Source organism: Aulonocara stuartgranti, assembly GCF_965226115.1.
Source record: "Aulonocara stuartgranti genome assembly, chromosome: 20".
NCBI lineage: Eukaryota > Metazoa > Chordata > Actinopteri > Cichliformes > Cichlidae > Aulonocara > Aulonocara stuartgranti.
The window spans coordinates 25,014,162-25,033,787 of record NC_138956.1 but is presented as its reverse complement, the minus strand read 5'-3'; the positions used below and the strand labels follow the sequence as shown (position 1 = coordinate 25,033,787).

At 39.7% G+C, this 19,626-nt stretch overlaps 3 protein-coding genes and 1 pseudogene across 4 annotated transcripts; all 4 read right to left on the bottom strand.

Moving 5' to 3' along the window:
• Positions 1 to 95: 95 nt before the first annotated feature.
• LOC309696843 (cytosolic sulfotransferase 3-like) lies at positions 96 to 2,389 on the bottom strand. Its single transcript, XM_082518298.1, has 8 exons — positions 2,141 to 2,389; positions 1,579 to 1,717; positions 1,328 to 1,456; positions 1,133 to 1,233; positions 840 to 966; positions 659 to 756; positions 387 to 561; positions 96 to 314 (listed from the first exon to the last, which is right to left on the bottom strand). The coding sequence occupies exons 1-8, from the start codon at positions 2,372 to 2,374 to the stop codon at positions 202 to 204; spliced, it is 1,116 nt and encodes a 371-aa protein (XP_082374424.1). The 5' UTR covers positions 2,375 to 2,389; the 3' UTR covers positions 96 to 201.
• Positions 2,390 to 7,638: 5,249 nt separating this feature from the next.
• On the bottom strand, positions 7,639 to 9,824 carry LOC309696848 (cytosolic sulfotransferase 3-like). The gene is made up of 8 exons (XM_082518305.1): positions 9,676 to 9,824; positions 9,114 to 9,252; positions 8,871 to 8,999; positions 8,676 to 8,776; positions 8,383 to 8,509; positions 8,202 to 8,299; positions 7,930 to 8,104; positions 7,639 to 7,857 (listed from the first exon to the last, which is right to left on the bottom strand). Exons 1-8 carry the CDS (start codon positions 9,766 to 9,768, stop codon positions 7,745 to 7,747), a joined length of 975 nt encoding a protein of 324 aa, XP_082374431.1. The 5' UTR covers positions 9,769 to 9,824; the 3' UTR covers positions 7,639 to 7,744.
• A 101-nt stretch (positions 9,825 to 9,925) lies between these two features.
• LOC309696852 (cytosolic sulfotransferase 3-like) lies at positions 9,926 to 12,466 on the bottom strand (annotated as a pseudogene). Its single transcript, XR_014280797.1, has 3 exons — positions 12,067 to 12,466; positions 11,862 to 11,969; positions 9,926 to 11,781 (listed from the first exon to the last, which is right to left on the bottom strand). The product of XR_014280797.1 is annotated as a cytosolic sulfotransferase 3-like (transcript).
• A 2,120-nt stretch (positions 12,467 to 14,586) lies between these two features.
• Positions 14,587 to 18,090, bottom strand: LOC309696845 (cytosolic sulfotransferase 1-like). The gene is made up of 8 exons (XM_082518300.1): positions 17,949 to 18,090; positions 16,994 to 17,132; positions 16,767 to 16,889; positions 16,491 to 16,591; positions 16,189 to 16,315; positions 16,016 to 16,113; positions 15,100 to 15,274; positions 14,587 to 15,022 (listed from the first exon to the last, which is right to left on the bottom strand). Exons 1-8 carry the CDS (start codon positions 17,967 to 17,969, stop codon positions 14,910 to 14,912), a joined length of 897 nt encoding a protein of 298 aa, XP_082374426.1. The 5' UTR covers positions 17,970 to 18,090; the 3' UTR covers positions 14,587 to 14,909.
• Positions 18,091 to 19,626: the final 1,536 nt, after the last annotated feature.

The following is a 19,626-nucleotide window of genomic DNA, read 5'->3' as shown; positions in this document are numbered from 1 at the left end:
TAAAAAGTCAAGACGGTATGGGCTGTTTTGGGCACATACATGTCTTAAATATTCACTGTCAGAGATGACATTCCTGTTAACTGATGATTCATAAGTTTGTGATTTGTAAGTTTATTTATTTCAATAAACAGATCAGCACTTCTGGCTTATTTCATACTTCATTTTTTTCAGACTATATCCAGTCTGTATGCCTGGCTCTGTTCAAATTTCAGTGCGGAACTGAAGTGTGGGATCTTTCATCTTCTTCTTGTAGCCTTCATCAAAAACTTCATTCTGAGCGACGGTGAAGTGGTTCTTCCAGTCGCCAACCTTCCCTGCAGAAAAAAATAATAATTCAGGTATTTTTCCTAATGTTACCAAATGCATCACATTACTGTTCACTGTACCTTTTCTCATGAAGGGAGAAATCTTGAAATCCATAACCGGGGCTGTAGAATAGTTGGCCATCTCATTCTTTTTCATGTTATCAAACTGGACTCCACCTGAGATCATTTTCTTCTCCTCAGGTGAACGAGACAAACCGAGGAAGCTGCAGAGTTTGTCTATTTCACGTTCAGTGTCCTGGAAACACATCATGGAATTAATCGCAGCATTAAAACCGCCTGGATGAGAGCATGAGAACATGCAGAAGAAAGTGCCAATGAAGAAATCAGATTACCTCAATCATATCTTCATAGAACATGTAATGAATATTTGAGTAAGTCTGTTTCTTCTTCCACCAGCCATTCACATGGTCATACCAGGAGCCAAATACCACTAAGATCAAAGAACAACACTTAAGCAATGAGAGGAAAAGATCTACACCTCACACGAAGGATAACTGTATTATTTATGCATACTTTGTCCTTCCAAAAATCTTTGGAAGTAGTTATTCCATTCTCCAGCCTCTGGCTCAACCACATTCATGCGATCAAAGTGGAAATAAGACACCATGTTGTCCTTTGCATTGCGGGCTACATAAACAATCTGCAGAAGATGGAAAAAAGAAATCTTAAACCTTTACCAGAAGTAGACACTTTGGAGCTCCTTATTAGGCTTAAAGGTTCAAGTTACGCCTGACGTGCTGCCTTAGATTGCACTGTTATCAGTACTATTATCAGCTTCTTGAAAAACAGCACACAGGTTACTGTACCCTACAGTTTTGCTCCCAGAAGGACTTTGGCACAAACTGGACAGGAAAATGAGTCTTAATGAGTCGAGGGGTGGTGGGCAGCTTGTCTGCCAGGTCTTTCCCTGCATGGAGGGGTGAACATGGAGTAAGGAAAACTTTGATATGGGAAACGGGTAACATGATAATATAACCATAGCAATATGACTGATTGGTAACCTGAATCCAAAGATGGGATGGCAATCTCCAGAAAGGGTACTCTTTCATAGATGGGGATGGTTTTTTGCCTCTCTGGACACGTCTGACCAAAATACAGCAGGTCAAGGATCTGGGAGACCCATGTAGTTCCTAGAAAGGGAGAGAGAGAGAGAGAGAGAGAGAGAGAGAGGCAAATAAACTTGATCCCAACACTGACCTCTATACACACATTTTGATGAGCCATAATTTTTGTACACGTTTGTTGGACTGACCTGCTTTGGGATATGTTGCAATAAGTATATCATCTGGTCTGGCCTGAAAGTTCTGAACATTCTCCCAGTTGTCTGTAAAATAGTGAGTCATTGAGACTCCATGGAAATCAAAGAGCTCTGGTCTGGAAGACAAAATTGCCTTTTGGGGGAAAAGAAAAGAAAAAACTAACATTAGAGTGTGTGAACAGCAACTGCAGGGATTTGACTGCGGAGAAGAAAAAGAGAAACTAGTGTTGGCAGTTGTGGGTAGTGAATTCAGATTTGTTTCTACTTCTGAGTGACACAACAAATGATTAACAGCACAAAAGCACACAGTGTGCTCAGAGATCAAGTCTTTGGCTGAACTTAACAAAAACACTGGTTCCAAGTGACAAAGAGAAAGTCTTAAAGCTTCAAACATTGGAAAAACAAATAAAATATAGGTTGCTTCTACGTGCATTTAAAACCGCTTTCTTTTTTAATAGCTCAGCCTCACATGCTTAACAAGAAACAAACTCCACAACAGGAAAGCAACCTGTAGCTAAAAACATCAAACTGTTTTGTTTAGAGATACCATACATACCTTCTCAGCACTAAGTGATATGTTCATTGTTGGTTTCTGCCTGGCTTTTGGTGTTGTAAGAAAAATTCTCCTCCTTTTCAGGGTCGCAGATGCCAACAGACTTAATAAACTGATCCGTAAGGCCAGCAATGTTGTGGGGATGGAGCTGGACTCCCTCAAGGTGGTGTCGGAGAGGCGGATGCTGTCCAAGATAAAGACAATGTTGGATAACGCCTCCCACCCACTCCATGACATGCTGGTCAGTCACAGGAGCTCGTTCAGTGAGAGACTGAGATTACCGAAAAGCACCACTGAACGACACAGGAAATCATTCCTGCCTGTGGCCATCTCCCTGTACAACGCATCCACTTAACACACTGTTTGCTGCTACAACTACACATGTTTCTTTTCCAAATATTTATTTATAAGTGACTTATGTATGTATGTATGTATATATATGTATATATTGTACTATTCTTAGTTAGCATATTGTCTGTCTTGTCTTAATGTTGGTTTATAATGGAGCACTGTAACAAAAAATAATTTCCCCCAGGGATCAATAAAGTATTCTGATTCTGATTCTGATAACATACCATTGTTAGCTGCGCTCACTTCCACATGTAATCTGAAAGCCCCACCCCTCTGGTTTCAGATTTCCTGACCCTTTTGTGGCCACATTCGCTTAAGGATTTGAAGTGCTTCAAATGAATTCCGTGTTCTAGTTGGTGTGAAATTTTAAGTAGGCAATATTTTTAAAAAGCACATCATATGCTGTAGACTGGATAGAGATAAGTGTGCATTTAGTTATTTATCTTTTTTTGTGAGTTCTTTGTAATGAGTTGGAAGAAGTTTGACCACTGACCAAAGACTTTTAAACACAAGGGTCATGGAAAGAGAATAAATGTATGAGAATCCCCATTTAAAAATGAAAAATCATTAAGAAAAGGTTTGTTTGACTTTAAAATGACAGCTTTAAATTTGAGCTGTCCTTTATTTGTCAAAAAAAGTGTCAAAATAAAGGATGCCTTTGAGGGCGTAGTGGCCCAGAAACAAGCAAGACAGCATAAAAGTTAGAAATTTAAGAGCAAAGACAAATTTAAAGGTTAGCATCTCAATGGATTTAGCATTGGTCCCTAGCCTACATCTCATTTCTCTGTTCTTCTTGTTCTCAATCAATCAATCAATCAATCAATCAATCAATCAATCAATCAATCAATCAATCAATCAAAGCTTTATTCGTCACATGCAGGTTGCCCTGCAGTGAAATAGGACCCCCCCCGACCTTACACATATAGCACAAACATTACATGGGGATACAGGTCAGAGATTGGTAGAATCAGAAAAAAACATTGAAATGTACACTACACTGGGGAAAGTACAAGAGGAAAAAAAGAGACCCCTACTCATGCTATGCTTCCATGGTAGGACAGCATGAGAACAGGAAACAAAAAAACTCCTCTGCACAAGAAGCACATAAATGTCCACAGCACAACATTGTGAAGACATGACAAGCCACAGGGGTGGGTGGGGGTTGAGGAGTAATCCGAAGCGAACACAGCAGCCACCCTGCACAGCGCTACCATTCCAGCGCGGCACACAGACCCGCCGTGCTGCCCCTTCAGGAAACAAGCATCGAAGGCGTTTGGAAGGGAGGGGGGATGAGTGTGTGCTTATCAGTGTAAGTGTATGTGTGTGCGTGTCCAGAGTTCAGCGGAGACAGTGTCCTTCGCTCTATCAGGCTAAGTAAACAGTCTGCCAGCCAACCCAGGTGGCCTTCATGGGACGGGAAGAATAGTCATCACACAGTCGTTATCAGGGAGTTGTTTTGGTGGGCTCCAGCCTTGGGCCTGCAGCTGGCGCTGTGGTGTCCGAATGTTCTAGCCTCACTGCAAGCATTACAAGCTTGCAATTTATCTGCTTCATTTCTCATTGAATATCACGCAAACCACCTGACCTTGAAACTGTTTGTTAGTCAGTTGTCTGAATAATTTTGAGCTTCTGAAAATGAAGGTTGTGTATAGAAATGGAGGTAATTCTTACACAGTTTAGTTTGGGCAAGATTTCTTGAATTGAAGCTAAAAGCCTGAACTTCGAGCGCATATTTATGGTTTGATTTAATATCTGCTGCAGTGATGTACAGAGGCAAAACTACAAAACTAACTGTAGCTTGTTCGTCTGGAAACTTCAGAAAATTAATTACACCAAGAAAATGTGCCCACACATTTTTTTCCCCACTCTCCAATTTTGGTGAGCACGTACAAATTATATCCTCAGTTTCCTGTTCTTAGGTGATATTAGTGGCGCCCACTGTGGTCTTCTACTGCTTTAACCCATCTGCTTTGAAATACTCTGTGTTCAGAGATGCTCTTCTGCTTATCTTGGCTATAACAAGTGGTTATTTTAGTGCTTTCCTGTTAGGTTCAATCAACAATGTCTTGTTTGTTGCCTTAGATTGCACTGTTATCAGTACTATTATCAGCTTCTTGAAAAACAGCACACAGGTTACTGTACCCTACAGTTTTGCTCCCAGAAGGACTTTGGCACAAACTGAACAGGAAAATGAGTCTTAATGAGTCGAGGGGTGGTGGGCAGCTTGTCTGCCAGGTCTTTCCCTGCATGGAGGGGTGAACATGGAGTAAGGAAAACTTTGATATGGGAAACGGGTAACATGATAATATAACCATAGCAATATGACTGATTGCCATGCCATCTTTGGATTCAGGTTACCAATCTCCAGAAAGGGTACTCTTTCATAGATGGGGATGGTTTTTTGCCTCTCTGGACACGTCTGACCAAAATACAGCAGGTCAAGGATCTGGGAGACCCATGTAGTTCCTAGAAAGAGAGAGAGGCAAATAACTTGATCCCAACACTGACCTCTATACACACATTTTGATGAGCCATAGTTTTTGTACACTCATTTGTGATATGTATTACTGTGTGCATACTTTATTAGGAGAGATGAAATTTTAAAAAAAATGTCTTCCTTGCTGGTTCCATCAAAGAAGAAATGCTCAAGTAACTATGTAACACGTACGTAATCCAATTCCACAACACAATGTGATGGGAAATCAGCTGTGTTTTGCTGCCCATTTTATTTCGAATCTGGCGCGAACCGGTGAACCGGTCCCTGAATCAGTCACGTGGTACGGACTGCCCGCGAGGCCTCGAACGTCACTGCATACGTAATCAAAGCAAGCCTCGATACGTGCTTCACAAAACGCCCCCGAGACGCTTCGACACACAGGACACTTCACTACTAGACTGGATAGAGATAAGTGTGCATTTAGTTATTTATCTTTTTTGTGAGTTTTTTCTAATGAGTTGGAAGAAGTTTGACCACTGACCAAAGACTTTTAAACACACCAGGGTCATGGAAAGAGAATAAATGTATGAGAATCCCCATTTAAAAATGAAAAATCATTAAGAAAAGGTTTGTTTGACTTTAAAATGACAGCTTTAAAATTGAGCTGTCCTTTATTTGTCAAAAAAAAGTGTCAAAATAAAGGATGCCTTTGAGGGCGTAGTGGCCCAGAAACAAGCAAGACAGCATAGAAGTTAGAAATTTAAGAGCAAAGACAAATTTAAAGGTTAGCATCTCAATGGATTTAGCATTGGTCCCTAGCCTACATCTCATTTCTCTGTTCTTCTTGTTCTAGCCTCACTGCAAGCATTACAAGCTTGCAATTTATCTGCTTCATTTCTCATTGACTATCACGCAAACCACCTGACCATGAAACTGCTTGTTAGTTAGTTGTCTGAATAATTTTGAGCTTCTGAAAATGAAGGTTGTGTATAGAAATGGAGGTAATTCTTACACAGTTTAGTTTGGGCAAGATTTCTTGAATTGAAGCTAAAAGCCTGAACTTCGAGCGCATATTTATGGTTTGATTTAATATCTGCTGCAGTGATGTACAGAGGCAAAACTACAAAACTAACTGTAGCTTGTTCGTCTGGAAACTTCAGAAAATTAATGACATTTTCTCAAATTTAAGAAAGTGCCTCAAGCTGTTTTTTTTGTTTTTGTTTTTTTCCTAATGGCCAGCAGGAACTGACTCGTCTAGTCATGGAAGGAAGTCCTTAAAGTGCATGGAAAAATAATTTCACTGCTCACATGATTCCACAGATGACTTACTAGCCATGGATGGTATGCTAACATGTTCGATAGAGACTATGTCTGTAACATATAACCAGTACTGTCCAAAACTGAGGGAAAAATTTTTATTGTTAATCTAACGGTGCAGCCTGTCCACAAAGACTACAAATTAGTTTGTTTAGCTTGAGGTGTACCCTGATGTAGAAATTCTTAGGCTTCCCCTACATCCTAAATCCCAGTATAACCCCTGTTCCCCATGCTTTTGTTTCTGCTGAGTCAGACTTTGGTACTTGGTGTATGTTGCCTTGTTTTGACAGAACTATGTTTTCTGACCAAAATACTGCAGATCAGTAACGTAGATAACCGTTGTGTTTCCTATAAATATAGTGTATTAAAATTAATGTGTTGGTTCCAGGCATTGAAACATGTATCTTTTCAAAATGTATAATGCAAAGCAAATTTTGTCACTGATTCACATAGTAGTAGGACAGGCCTAAACAAATGGAACAAACTGAGTGATGCAACGAAAGGGGATCAAAAGGGGAGGGGAGAAGCAAGGGGCCTAGAAAATAGAAACAGCAGACTGGAGGTAATGTTCAAGATGGAAATGGTCAGCAGCAGTACTAAGGTAGGTTGTGGCATTTAAACAATGTTCAGTGTACCAAGAAAATGTGCCCACACATTTTTTTCCCCCCCATCCTCCAATTTTGGTGAGCACGTACAAATTATATCCTCAGTTTCCTGTTCTTAGGTGATATTAGTGGGGCCCACTGTGGTCTTCAACTGTGTGTTCAGAGATGCTCTTCTGCTTACCTTGGCTATAACAAGTGGTTATTTTAGTGCTTTCCTGTTAGGTTCAATCAGTCTAATCATTCTTCTCTGAGCTCCTAACACATCAACATGTCATTTACACCCAGGTAAGTGCTGCTCATTGGCTATTTTCCTTTTTTGTCTCTATTTGCTGGAAAATCCTTGTAGTCCCACTGAATTACTTAGACCAGCTTAGCAACCATGCCATTCTGATTTTCTTTTTAAACACAGAGTTGCTGCCATGCGATTGGCTGATTGGATCTGTGCGTTAACGAGCAGTTGAACAGATGTACCCTAATGAGTAAAGCGAGTGTGTAATAAGTATAAATCATGCATTCATGTACAACTAAGAAGACTACGGACATCAATGAAACAATAATGAAACTGAAGACAACAGTGATGCAACATCAAAGTATGCCAACTGCAATCAAAACCAGAAAAATGAAGATTCAATTTTGGTCAGACTAAGATCTTGTTTTGTTAAACAGTACTGTTCAGCAGTATCTGTTTGATCTTTTTAAAAAGTCAAGACGGTATGGGCTGTTTTGGGCACATACATGTCTTAAATATTCACTGTCAGAGATGACATTCCTGTTAACTGATGATTCATAAGTTTGTGATTTGTAAGTTTATTTATTTCAATAAACAGATCAGCACTTCTGGCTTATTTCATACTTCATTTTTTTCAGACTATATCCAGTCTGTATGCCTGGCTCTGTTCAAATTTCAGTGCGGAACTGAAGTGTGGGATCTTTCATCTTCTTCTTGTAGTCTTCATCAAAAACTTCATTCTGAGCGACGGTGAAGTGGTTCTTCCAGTCGCCAACCTTCCCTGCAGAAAAAAATAATAATTCAGGTATTTTTCCTAATGTTACCAAATGCATCACATTACTGTTCACTGTACCTTTTCTCATGAAGGGAGAAATCTTGAAATCCATAACCGGGGCTGTAGAATAGTTGGCCATCTCATTCTTTTTCATGTTATCAAACTGGACTCCACCTGAGATCATTTTCTTCTCCTCAGGTGAACGAGACAAACCGAGGAAGCTGCAGAGTTTGTCTATTTCACGTTCAGTGTCCTGGAAACACATCATGGAATTAATCGCAGCATTAAAACCGCCTGGATGAGAGCATGAGAACATGCAGAAGAAAGTGCCAATGAAGAAATCAGATTACCTCAATCATATCTTCATAGAACATGTAATGAATATTTGAGTAAGTCTGTTTCTTCTTCCACCAGCCATTCACATGGTCATACCAGGAGCCAAATACCACTAAGATCAAAGAACAACACTTAAGCAATGAGAGGAAAAGATCTACACCTCACACGAAGGATAACTGTATTATTTATGCATACTTTGTCCTTCCAAAAATCTTTGGAAGTAGTTATTCCATTCTCCAGCCTCTGGCTCAACCACATTCATGCGATCAAAGTGGAAATAAGACACCATGTTGTCCTTTGCATTGCGGGCTACATAAACAATCTGCAGAAGATGGAAAAAAGAAATCTTAAACCTTTACCAGAAGTAGACACTTTGGAGCTCCTTATTAGGCTTAAAGGTTCAAGTTACGCCTGACGTGCTGCCTTAGATTGCACTGTTATCAGTACTATTATCAGCTTCTTGAAAAACAGCACACAGGTTACTGTACCCTACAGTTTTGCTCCCAGAAGGACTTTGGCACAAACTGGACAGGAAAATGAGTCTTAATGAGTCGAGGGGTGGTGGGCAGCTTGTCTGCCAGGTCTTTCCCTGCATGGAGGGGTGAACATGGAGTAAGGAAAACTTTGATATGGGAAACAGGTAGCATGATAATATAACCATAGCAATATGACTGATTGGTAACCTGAATCCAAAGATGGGATGGCAATCTCCAGAAAGGGTACTCTTTCATAGATGGGGATGGTTTTTTGCCTCTCTGCACACGTCTGACCAAAATACAGCAGGTCAAGGATCTGGGAGACCCATGTAGTTCCTAGAAAGGGAGGGAGAGAGAGAGAGAGAGAGGCAAATAAACTTGATCCCAACACTGACCTCTATACACACATTTTGATGAGCCATAATTTTTGTACACGTTTGTTGGACTGACCTGCTTTGGGATATGTTGCAATAAGTATATCATCTGGTCTGACCTGAAAGTTCTGAACATTCTCCCAGTTGTCTGTAAAATAGTGAGTCATTGAGACTCCATGGAAATCAAAGAGCTCTGGTCTGGAAAACAAAATTGCCTTTTGGGGAAAAAGAAAAGAAAAAACTAACATTAGAGTGTGTGAACAGCAACTGCAGGGATTTGACTGCGGAGAAGAAAAAGAGAAACTAGTGTTGGCAGTTGTGGGTAGTGAATTCAGATTTGTTTCTACTTCTGAGTGACACAACAAATGATTAACAGCACAAAAGCACACAGTGTGCTCAGAGATCAAGTCTTTGGCTGAACTTAACAAAAACACTGGTTCCAAGTGACAAAGAGAAAGTCTTAAAGCTTCAAACATTGGAAAAACAAATAAAATATAGGTTGCTTCTACGTGCATTTAAAACCGCTTTCTTTTTTAATAGCTCAGCCTCACATGCTTAACAAGAAACAAACTCCACAACAGGAAAGCAACCTGTAGCTAAAAACATCAAACTGTTTTGTTTAGAGATACCATACATACCTTCTCAGCACTAAGTGATATGTTCATTGTTGGTTTCTGCCTGGCTTTTGGTGTTGTAAGAAAAATTCTCCTCCTTTTCTGGTTGCATAACATACCATTGTTAGCTGCGCTCACTTCCACATGTAATCTGAAAGCCCCGCCCCTCTGGTTTCAGATTTCCTGACCCTTTTGTGGCCACATTCGCTTAAGGATTTGAAGTGCTTCAAATGAATTCCGTGTTCTATTTGGTGTGAAATTTTAAGTAGGCAATATTTTTAAAAAGCACATCATATGCTGTAGACTGGATAGAGATAAGTGTGCATTTAGTTATTTATCTTTTTTTGTGAGTTCTTTGTAATGAGTTGGAAGAAGTTTGACCACTGACCAAAGACTTTTAAACACAAGGGTCATGGAAAGAGAATAAATGTATGAGAATCCCCATTTAAAAATGAAAAATCATTAAGAAAAGGTTTGTTTGACTTTAAAATGACAGCTTTAAATTTGAGCTGTCCTTTATTTGTCAAAAAAAAGTGTCAAAATAAAGGATGCCTTTGAGGGCGTAGTGGCCCAGAAACAAGCAAGACAGCATAAAAGTTAGAAATTTAAGAGCAAAGACAAATTTAAAGGTTAGCATCTCAGTGGATTTAGCATTGGTCCCTAGCCTACATCTCATTTCTCTGTTCTTCTTGTTCTCAATCAATCAATCAAAGCTTTATTCGTCACATGCAGGTTGCCCTGCAGTGAAATAGGACCCCCCCCGACCTTACACATATAGCACAAACATTACATGGGGATACAGGTCAGAGATTGGTAGAATCAGAAAAAAACATTGAAATGTACACTACACTGGGGAAAGTACAAGAGGAAAAAAAGAGACCCCTACTCATGCTATGCTTCCATGGTAGGACAGCATGAGAACAGGAAACAAAAAAACTCCTCTGCACAAGAAGCACATAAATGTCCACAGCACAACATTGTGAAGACATGACAATCCACAGGGGTGGGTGGGGGTTGAGGAGTAATCCGAAGCGAACACAGCAGCCACCCTGCACAGCGCTACCATTCCAGCGCGGCACACAGACCCACCGTGCTGCCCCTTCAGGAAACAAGCATCGAAGGCGTTTGGAAAGGAGGGGGGATGAGTGTGTGCTTATCAGTGTAAGTGTATGTGTGTGCGTGTCCAGAGTTCAGCGGAGACAGTGTCCTTCGCTCTATCAGGCTAAGTAAACAGTCTGCCAGCCAACCCAGGTGGCCTTCATGGGACGGGAAGAATAGTCATCACACAGTCGTTATCAGGGAGTTGTTTTGGTGGGCTCCAGCCTTGGGCCTGCAGCTGGCGCCGTGGTGTCCGAATGTTCTAGCCTCACTGCAAGCATTACAAGCTTGCAATTTATCTGCTTCATTTCTCATTGAATATCACGCAAACCACCTGACCTTGAAACTGTTTGTTAGTCAGTTGTCTGAATAATTTTGAGCTTCTGAAAATGAAGGTTGTGTATAGAAATGGAGGTAATTCTTACACAGTTTAGTTTGGGCAAGATTTCTTGAATTGAAGCTAAAAGCCTGAACTTCGAGCGCATATTTATGGTTTGATTTAATATCTGCTGCAGTGATGTACAGAGGCAAAACTACAAAACTAACTGTAGCTTGTTCGTCTGGAAACTTCAGAAAATTAATTACACCAAGAAAATGTGCCCACACATTTTTTTCCCCACTCTCCAATTTTGGTGAGCACGTACAAATTATATCCTCAGTTTCCTGTTCTTAGGTGATATTAGTGGCGCCCACTGTGGTCTTCTACTGCTTTAACCCATCTGCTTTGAAATACTCTGTGTTCAGAGATGCTCTTCTGCTTATCTTGGCTATAACAAGTGGTTATTTTAGTGCTTTCCTGTTAGGTTCAATCAACAATGTCTTGTTTGTTGCCTTAGATTGCACTGTTATCAGTACTATTATCAGCTTCTTGAAAAACAGCACACAGGTTACTGTACCCTACAGTTTTGCTCCCAGAAGGACTTTGGCACAAACTGGACAGGAAAATGAGTCTTAATGAGTCGAGGGGTGGTGGGCAGCTTGTCTGCCAGGTCTTTCCCTGCATGGAGGGGTGAACATGGAATAAGGAAAACCCTGAAATGGAAAACAGGTAACATGATAATATAACCATAGCAATATGACTGATTGCCATGCCATCTTTGGATTCAGGTTACCAATCTCCAGAAAGGGTACTCTTTCATAGATGGGGATGGTTTTTTGCCTCTCTGGACACGTCTGACCAAAATACAGCAGGTCAAGGATCTGGGAGACCCATGTAGTTCCTAGAAAGAGAGAGAGGCAAATAACTTGATCCCAACACTGACCTCTATACACACATTTTGATGAGCTATAAAGTTTGTACACGTTTGTTGGACTTACCTGCTTTGGGATATGTTGCAATAAGTATATCATCTGGTCTGACCTGAAAGTTCTGAACATTCTCCCAGTTGTCTGTAAAATAGTGAGTCATTGAGACTCCATGGAAATCAAAGAGCTCTGGTCTGGAAAACAAAATAGCTTTTTGGGGAAAAGAGAAAAAACTAAATGTGTGAACAGCAACTGCAGGGATTTGACTGCGGAGAAGAAAAAGAGTGTTGGCAGTTGTGGGTAGTGAAGTCAGGTAGTGCTTCAAGCTTATTTCTACAAGTCCTCTATAAAGAGAGTGATACAACAAATGATTAACGGCACAAAAGCCCTTGTGCTTAGAGATCAAGTCTTTGGTTGAACTCAACAAAAACACTAGTGCCAAGTGACAAAAAGACGGTCTTAAACTTTCACATTTTGTCAAATGAATTGATTATCGATTCCTCCTGCATGCGTTCAAACTACTTTCTTTGTTTTTAGCTCAGAATTACATGCTTAACAAGTAAAAACTCCATGAAAGGAAATCAAATTGTAGCTAAAAAAGATACTAAAACAGCTTTGTTTAGAGATATCATACATACCTTTTTAGGGTTAAGGAACATGATCTGGGTTCTGCCTTGCTTCTTTGAATGCATTACTCCCTCACCAGCTGAGTGTTTTCTACCAAACGTCTGGTTGCGAAACACACCACTATCAGCGTATCTGAGCTTTGCGTTACGTTGTGAAAGTCCAGTACTTCCCTCTTGTTCATACAAAACCAAATCAGAAAAATTTGGGACAGTATGGAAAAGTATAGAAATTAGTGATTTCTAAATTTACTTTGACTTGTGTGTCATTACAGACAATATGAACACAAAATGTTGTCATGTTTTGCCTGGTCAACTTCATTTCATTTGTAAATATACATCCTTTCCTGTCATTCAGACCTGCAGCACATTCCCAAAAAGGATCCAGTTGTGGGGCATCAAGTCATGGGCCTTCTTGTAGTCAATCCAGGCAGTGCACAGGATGTTGAGCCAGGGTTTGTAGTCTCGGCTGCTCTCTCTACCAGTACCTGGTGTTTCACTCCACTGATATTGATACTCGTGCCAATTCCCTTCTGTGCCCGCTCATGTTTTGAGCCATATGCCTATTCATCTTAGCCGCTATGATGCCTGGACAGGAGCTTCCATGTTGTACTGAGCCAGGTTATTGGCTGGTAGTTAGATAGGACTGATCCATTCTGGGGATCCTTGGGCATCAGGACTTTCTGGCCTTTCTGACATCAGACACCATTCTGGGTGTCTCTTATTGACTAGCAGCTGGTTCATTTGTGCTGCTAGAAGTTCATTGAGTGCAGCTGGCTTCTTTAGCCGTGAACCATGTCCAGGCCTGGTGCTGTCCAGCCCTTCATACTTGAGACCCTTTCTTGGATGTCTAGCACTGTGATGGTTACTGGACCCTGCTCAGGGTAACAGCCTCCCCGGACCCTGTTTAGGGAGGTTGCTGTGGTCTGCCCTTAGATTCACGAGCCACTGAACATTGTTGTTATACATAGCATCCTTGTCCCATATGCTCTTCCAGTATTACTCCATCTCCAGACTTGGTGGTGCTGCTGTTCTCATATTGTTCCCCTGCCACTGAGAATACACCTTGGATGGTTCTGTGGAGAACAGCTGGTTTATTCTCCTGCCTTCTACATCTCTGGTATACCTTTTCAGGCGGCTGGCCAAGGCCGTGTGAGTCAGACTTCACCAGCACCTTTCACCATGGGCCACTCTGGAAAAAGAATGAGTCCAGCCCTTCTCCAGGAGTTTGGTTCCAGGACCCTTATGTCGTGGTGAACCTAACTATATCTAGTTATCTAGGTTTCTTTCCTGCTAGCAAGACAGTTCACTTCCCACAAAACAAAGTCTGTGATGTTTTGGGGCTGTCAATATGCCTAGCCCTTGCCTTTGCCTGCTACCCAGATTACACTGACCCTGGCCCTGGTGCCTGTCATTGTGCATAGTAGGCCCACAGGATGGTGGATTCATATGATTTCTTGAAGCTGTGCCTGAACAAGCCTCATTAATCCAGATCCAGTCACCAGAGTCTAGCTGGCAAGCTTCCCTCCCCAATCTGGCTCCAAGAGGGGCCTTGATTTCCCATGGTGAGATTATACGGTGCAGGAATTTCCATTAGCATGTTTTGAATCGCTCTTAATCTGGTGCCTCCCTTGTGACCAATTTCTAATGGGAGACCCTATTAGACAATACTGCTCCCAGGGCCAGGAGGACGATCCCCTGTGATAAGGTACATTTGTATTTTATATTTAGTTTATAAATAGTATTGACTAATTAAAATATGATAAGAATAGTTGTATTCATTTTGTCTTGGGTAAACCACATTCTCAAAACCCCCCAGACAGAGGAATTCATATTGATTTCAGCTACACAAACAATACATTGTTGCTAGTTCGGTATTTCTTGACAGAACAATGCAGATTTTTTTACCTGGCTGTAAAATATAACTAAACCTGAATAAAATCAAATAGAAAACCCTGCAAAACAAATGGACCAGTCATTACCTTTTTTTTTTTTTTATCACACACAGAGAATAAAAAATGGGCTGTTAGCACTTAGTAAAAAACTTTAAAGTAAACTTTCGTATTACTTTATACTTTAGACATTTTAATCTACACACCAAAGTTTCAGTATTGCAGTACAGTGTTACTGGTAATGTCCAATATTTTTTTGTTTGTAGTGACATAAATATTCACTTTCAAACATGAAATGCCTTTTAATTTGTGATTAATAATATAAAGCACATTGATTTAGTTAAAGATTTAGATAAAGTCAATCAGTGACCCTTTTTACATTCTATATGCCTGGCTCTGTTCAAATTTCAGTGCGGAACTGAAGTGTGGGATCTTTCATCTTCTTCTTGTAGTCTTCATCAAAAACTTCATTCTGAGCGACGGTGAAGTGGTTCTTCCAGTCAGCAACCTTTCCTGCAGAGACATAGATAAAAACCAGTCAGGTATTTTTCCTAATATCACCTCATGCATCACAATATGGTTCAATGTACCTTTTCTCATGAAGGGAGAAATCTTGAAATCTAAAATGGAGAACGTGGAATAGTTGGTCATCTCATTCTTTTTCATGTTATCAAACTGGACTCCACCTGCAATCATTTTCTTATCCTCAGCTGAATTGGACAAACTGAGGAAGCTGCAGAGTTTGTCTATTTCCCGTTCAGTGTCCTGAAAAGATAGATAAGAGTTATTTGGAGTAGGGATGCATCTAAAGGCTGCAGGACAGTAGCTCTCGATGACTGGAGCTGGAGACCCCTGATCTTAAGCATACCACATTATCTGTCAAACATAGTGGAGATGATGTTTTGGCATGTATAGCTGCCAGTGGAACAAAGTCACTGTTTATTGATGATGTGTCTGCTGATAGAAGTATCAGGATGGTTTTAGAAGTGGACGGGGCTATACTATCTGCTCAGATTTATCCAAATGCTGCAAAACTGATGAGACGGTGCGTCATAATATAAACAAATAACGACTCGAAGCAACCCAGAGATTTCTTAAGAGAAGGAAAGGGGATAGTCTTCAGTGGCAAAGTCAGTTACCTGCTCTCAATCCAATAGAGCATGCAGTTTAGTTACTGAAGACAGAGATCCACACATGCAGCACCTGAAGGTGGCTGCAGTAAAGGCCTCGAAGTACATCTCAAAGCAAGTCCATATAGGTATACGGTAACTATATTAGTGTGTCCAGTTATTTTTAAGTTAAAACAAACTGACTGCTTGATTTAACAGCCTTTCTGGTGGTACACAGAGGCAAAATTACAAAAGAAATGTGACATTGTCCAAATACTTATGGACCTAACTGTATCATCACAACATTACAGCCATCATTACAGCATTATAAGCTACTAAATGAGAGCTTCAAGCAAGTAGCGTAAAGAGAAAGGAACTCACAAAGGAATCAGATTACCTCAATCATATCTTCATAGAACATGTAGTGAATGTTTGAGTAAGTCTGTTTCTTCTTCCACCAGCCATTCACATGGTCATACCAGGAGCCAAACACCACTAGGGCCACAGAAACAGGAAAATAGCAGTCATACAGTAAATGAAAATAACTTTAATATAGTATTTTATGCATACTTTTTCCTTCCATGAATCTGTGGATGTAGTTGCTCCAGTCGCCAGGCTCTGGGTGAGCAATATTCATGCGATCAAAATGGAAAAAAGACACCATGTTGTCCTTTGCATTGCGGGCTACATAGACAATCTACAAAAGATTTTTAAAAAGGAAAAACGAACTCTAACTCAAATGAATCTCAAATTCTCTTGGTAGGCTTCAAGTTTAACTTAAGCCAAGTGGAAAACTGCACTATTATCGGTATTATTATCAGCTTCTTGATGATACACTGAGCTGATGCAAACAACAGACAGGAAAATGCAACCTTGCAGTTTTGTTCCCAGAAGGACTTTGGCACAAACTGGACAGGAAAATGAGTCTTAATGAGTCGAGGGGTGGTGGGCAGCTTGTCTGCCAGGTCTTTTCCTGCATGGAGGGATGAAGATGAAAAAAAACACAAGTTTGTCTGTGTAAAATGTTAATACCAACTAACCAACGGTAACATAGCGATATGATTTTAGTCAAGTTTGAGGAAAAAGAGGCCAACAATCCATAATGGTTTGTAGGTGTTTGTGTAAAATTGGTACATTTGATCAAAAACCTGAAAACAAAGGTGGAACGGCAATCTCCAGGAAGGGCACTCTCTCAAAGATAGGGATGGTTTTCTGTCGTTCTGTCTGACCAAAATACAGCAGGTCAAGAATCTGGGAGACCCATGTGGTTCCTAAAGTGAGAGGGGGGAAAAAGAAGTTAACATGACCCCTACACTGACCTCTATGCACACACTTTGATGAGCTGTAAAGGTTTATACCTCTTTCTTGGACCGACCTGCTTTGGGATATGTTGCAATAAGTATATCATCCGGTCTGGCCTGAAAGTTTTGAACGTTCTCCCAGTTGGTTGTGAAAATGGGAATCATTGAGACTCCATGGAAATCAAACAGTTGTTGTCGAGAAGGAAAAACTGCCTTTGGGAAAAAAGCAAAAACCAGATTTTTAAAAAAATCTGAATGTGTACTTAAATTCACTTTATTGTCCCAAAAAGGACACTTGTTGTGCATCATGATGATTAAAAACAACAATAAATCACTTATGATGCAGTTAATATGTACATAAATAAATAAAACACACACAGAGAGAGAATATAAAGCAGGGAAAATATTGTTTGCAAGTTATAAATTTCACTCATAGTATGAATGCAGATGGTACAAATTAAATTTTACAATGGTTACAATGGCTGACTGTTTCTACAGAGTGAGGACACTTTGTTTGTGTACTAACCAGTTAAATGTATAATAGAAATACCACTCAGCTGCTCTCAGGCTTGTTAAAGTTTTCCTGAAATATTATGAGGACCAGGGCTCTTGCTGTCTTTATCAAGGCTGAGAAATCAATGTAATGTAATGTAATCAGGTACTGCAGTGCCATCTGTGGGTAATGAAGTCAGATCATGCTTCAAGCTGTTTTATACAAGTCCTCTTTAAAGAGAGAGCGAGATCACAAATGGTTAACAGCACAAAAATACTTGGTGTGCTCAGAGAGGAAGTCTGGCTGCTGCTCAACAAAAACACTGGTGCTGATTGATAAAGTAACCCTCTGACTTGCAAAATAAAATGAACCCACATGGCTCATGCATGCATTTACACGACTTTAACTGATAAATCCATTGTCATTAGCTTAGCTCTACATGCTTAACAAGAGACAAACACCATAAAATTAGAGCAAACTCTAGCTGAAGCAACAACAACAACAAAAACAGTTTGGTTTAAAGATGTCAGGCATACCTTCTCTGGATCGAGAGACATGCTGATTGCCGGTTTTTGTCTGGTTTCTCTTACTGGGATTTTTCTCTGTCCAGATGAGTATTTTATATGCAACTTCTGATTACGTAACACGCTGCAGTGAGAAGGGCCCTCCCAGGGGAGAACTGAAATTCCAGCCCTTCCCTGACTTCCGGATCCTTTTGTTGGGAGCATTTCTTTTCCTATTCTAGGATCTAAATGAATCCTAGAATTGTGTCAATGAAAACATTACTCATGCATTCAAATCACTTTATTTGGTATGACATTTTAAATGGACAGTATTGCAAATGCATGATATACAATACATTGATTAGAAGTTTGGATGACGTTACAGTAATATTATCATATGACCACTGAACAAAAAGCAATGTCATGCAATGACAAAGCTTTTTATTTATGACTGTACAGAGGTTTAAGTGAGGGAACAAATATGTTCCCCTTTGAAAGGTAAGCTTTTAAAAGTCAGAAGGAAATCTTGATTTTCAAATCCAACATAGCTGTAGATAAAGAGAATAGGCTTTCTGGCTGGAGCTAATCTACTTTAAAGACACATCAAGGAGAGTAAAAACATTTCTGGGCTTGTGGCCTTTATCAGCATTATTGTTCCAGTTTAGCAGTTATGCTTAACTACTTTCGCAAGTATTAAAAAAATAGCAAAAATCTCCTGCATGCATGTGTTTTATGCTTACATTTTTAATATGGGGACAATAGTTAGAACATCAGTATCGTAGTTACTGTAGTGACAAACGATAAGTCATTTTTTGCAGGTCAGTTTAATGGAACTTATTATTAAAATCACAAACATCAAAATATAATCTTTGAAATGTAAACATAAAACCAGAATTGATGTTCACAGAAGGAACTGAAAAATAAATGAAAAGTTAAAAATTACAACTGCACATTGGGTTTGTTTGAACAAAAAGGAAGTTGCAGATTTTAGCTTGCAAAACACGTTCTAAGACCAAAGATCACACAAACACTATTCAGAGGGGTAAAGTACAAGCAAGATCAACTCTAAAGAAAAGAGTCAGAAGAATATGGTAGGAATGATTAATTAGCATGTTAAAGAGAGAGCCCTGCTATAGGCTGGCAGTAAGTTCATGCTGTACCCCACCTTTCAAATTATGTTAGGGGTGAAGGGCTCCACCACCCTGTGACTCTGAGGCATCGAGCTTCTTCTTAAACACACTTCTATGAGAAGACTTTAAGTGCAGGCTAAAAACGTATTAGTTTCTGTTGAGACTAAAGACTGGGGGGACAGAGTATTTCAGTCTGTGGCAAGGTTATTATAGCTCACTAAAACTAAACTAAAAATTAAAACTAGATGTGAAAAAGAAATTCAGTAAAATAAAAAAATCTAAATATATCATATTTTTAAAAACTAAACTTATAAAAAGTTAAAACAAACTGAAATTAATCTGTGAACTTTAAAAAAATGTTCATTAGTTTTCAAAGAGTAAATATAGTATTAGTGTTTGTTATTTGGGGGGAATTTTTTTTTTTTTTTTATCAAAACTTGCCAGATGAGGCTTTGATGGAAACATTTATTGAGTCTTTTGATGTCTACAAGACTGTGAGCATTGCATGATCCAATAATAATGAATAGCAACTAAAAATAAGACTGAAACTAATAGAAACTAAACATTTTCAAAAAAAGTAA

What these genes read in the sequence shown, in the direction of transcription:
- LOC309696848 (XM_082518305.1), bottom strand. Translation starts at nt 9,768, where the DNA reads ATGTTATGCAACCAGAAAAGGAGGAGAATTTTTCTTACAACACCAAAA. An exon ending in TATCACTTAGTGCTGAGAAG is followed by an intron (nt 9,253 to 9,675) that starts GTATGTATGGTA and finishes TTTCCCCAAAAG; the next exon opens with GCAATTTTGTTTTCCAGACC. An exon ending in CATCCCATCTTTGGATTCAG is followed by an intron (nt 8,777 to 8,870) that starts GTTACCAATCAG and finishes CCCTCCATGCAG; the next exon opens with GGAAAGACCTGGCAGACAAG.
- LOC309696845 (XM_082518300.1), bottom strand. Translation starts at nt 17,969, where the DNA reads ATGTCTCTCGATCCAGAGAAG. An exon ending in TCTGGGAACAAAACTGCAAG is followed by an intron (nt 16,316 to 16,490) that starts GTTGCATTTTCC and finishes AATCTTTTGTAG; the next exon opens with ATTGTCTATGTAGCCCGCAA. An exon ending in TTCTCCCTTCATGAGAAAAG is followed by an intron (nt 15,023 to 15,099) that starts GTACATTGAACC and finishes ATGTCTCTGCAG; the next exon opens with GAAAGGTTGCTGACTGGAAG.
- LOC309696843 (XM_082518298.1), bottom strand. Translation starts at nt 2,374, where the DNA reads ATGTCATGGAGTGGGTGGGAGGCGTTATCCAACATTGTCTTTATCTTG. An exon ending in CATCCCATCTTTGGATTCAG is followed by an intron (nt 1,234 to 1,327) that starts GTTACCAATCAG and finishes CCCTCCATGCAG; the next exon opens with GGAAAGACCTGGCAGACAAG. An exon ending in TCTATGAAGATATGATTGAG is followed by an intron (nt 562 to 658) that starts GTAATCTGATTT and finishes ATGTGTTTCCAG; the next exon opens with GACACTGAACGTGAAATAGA.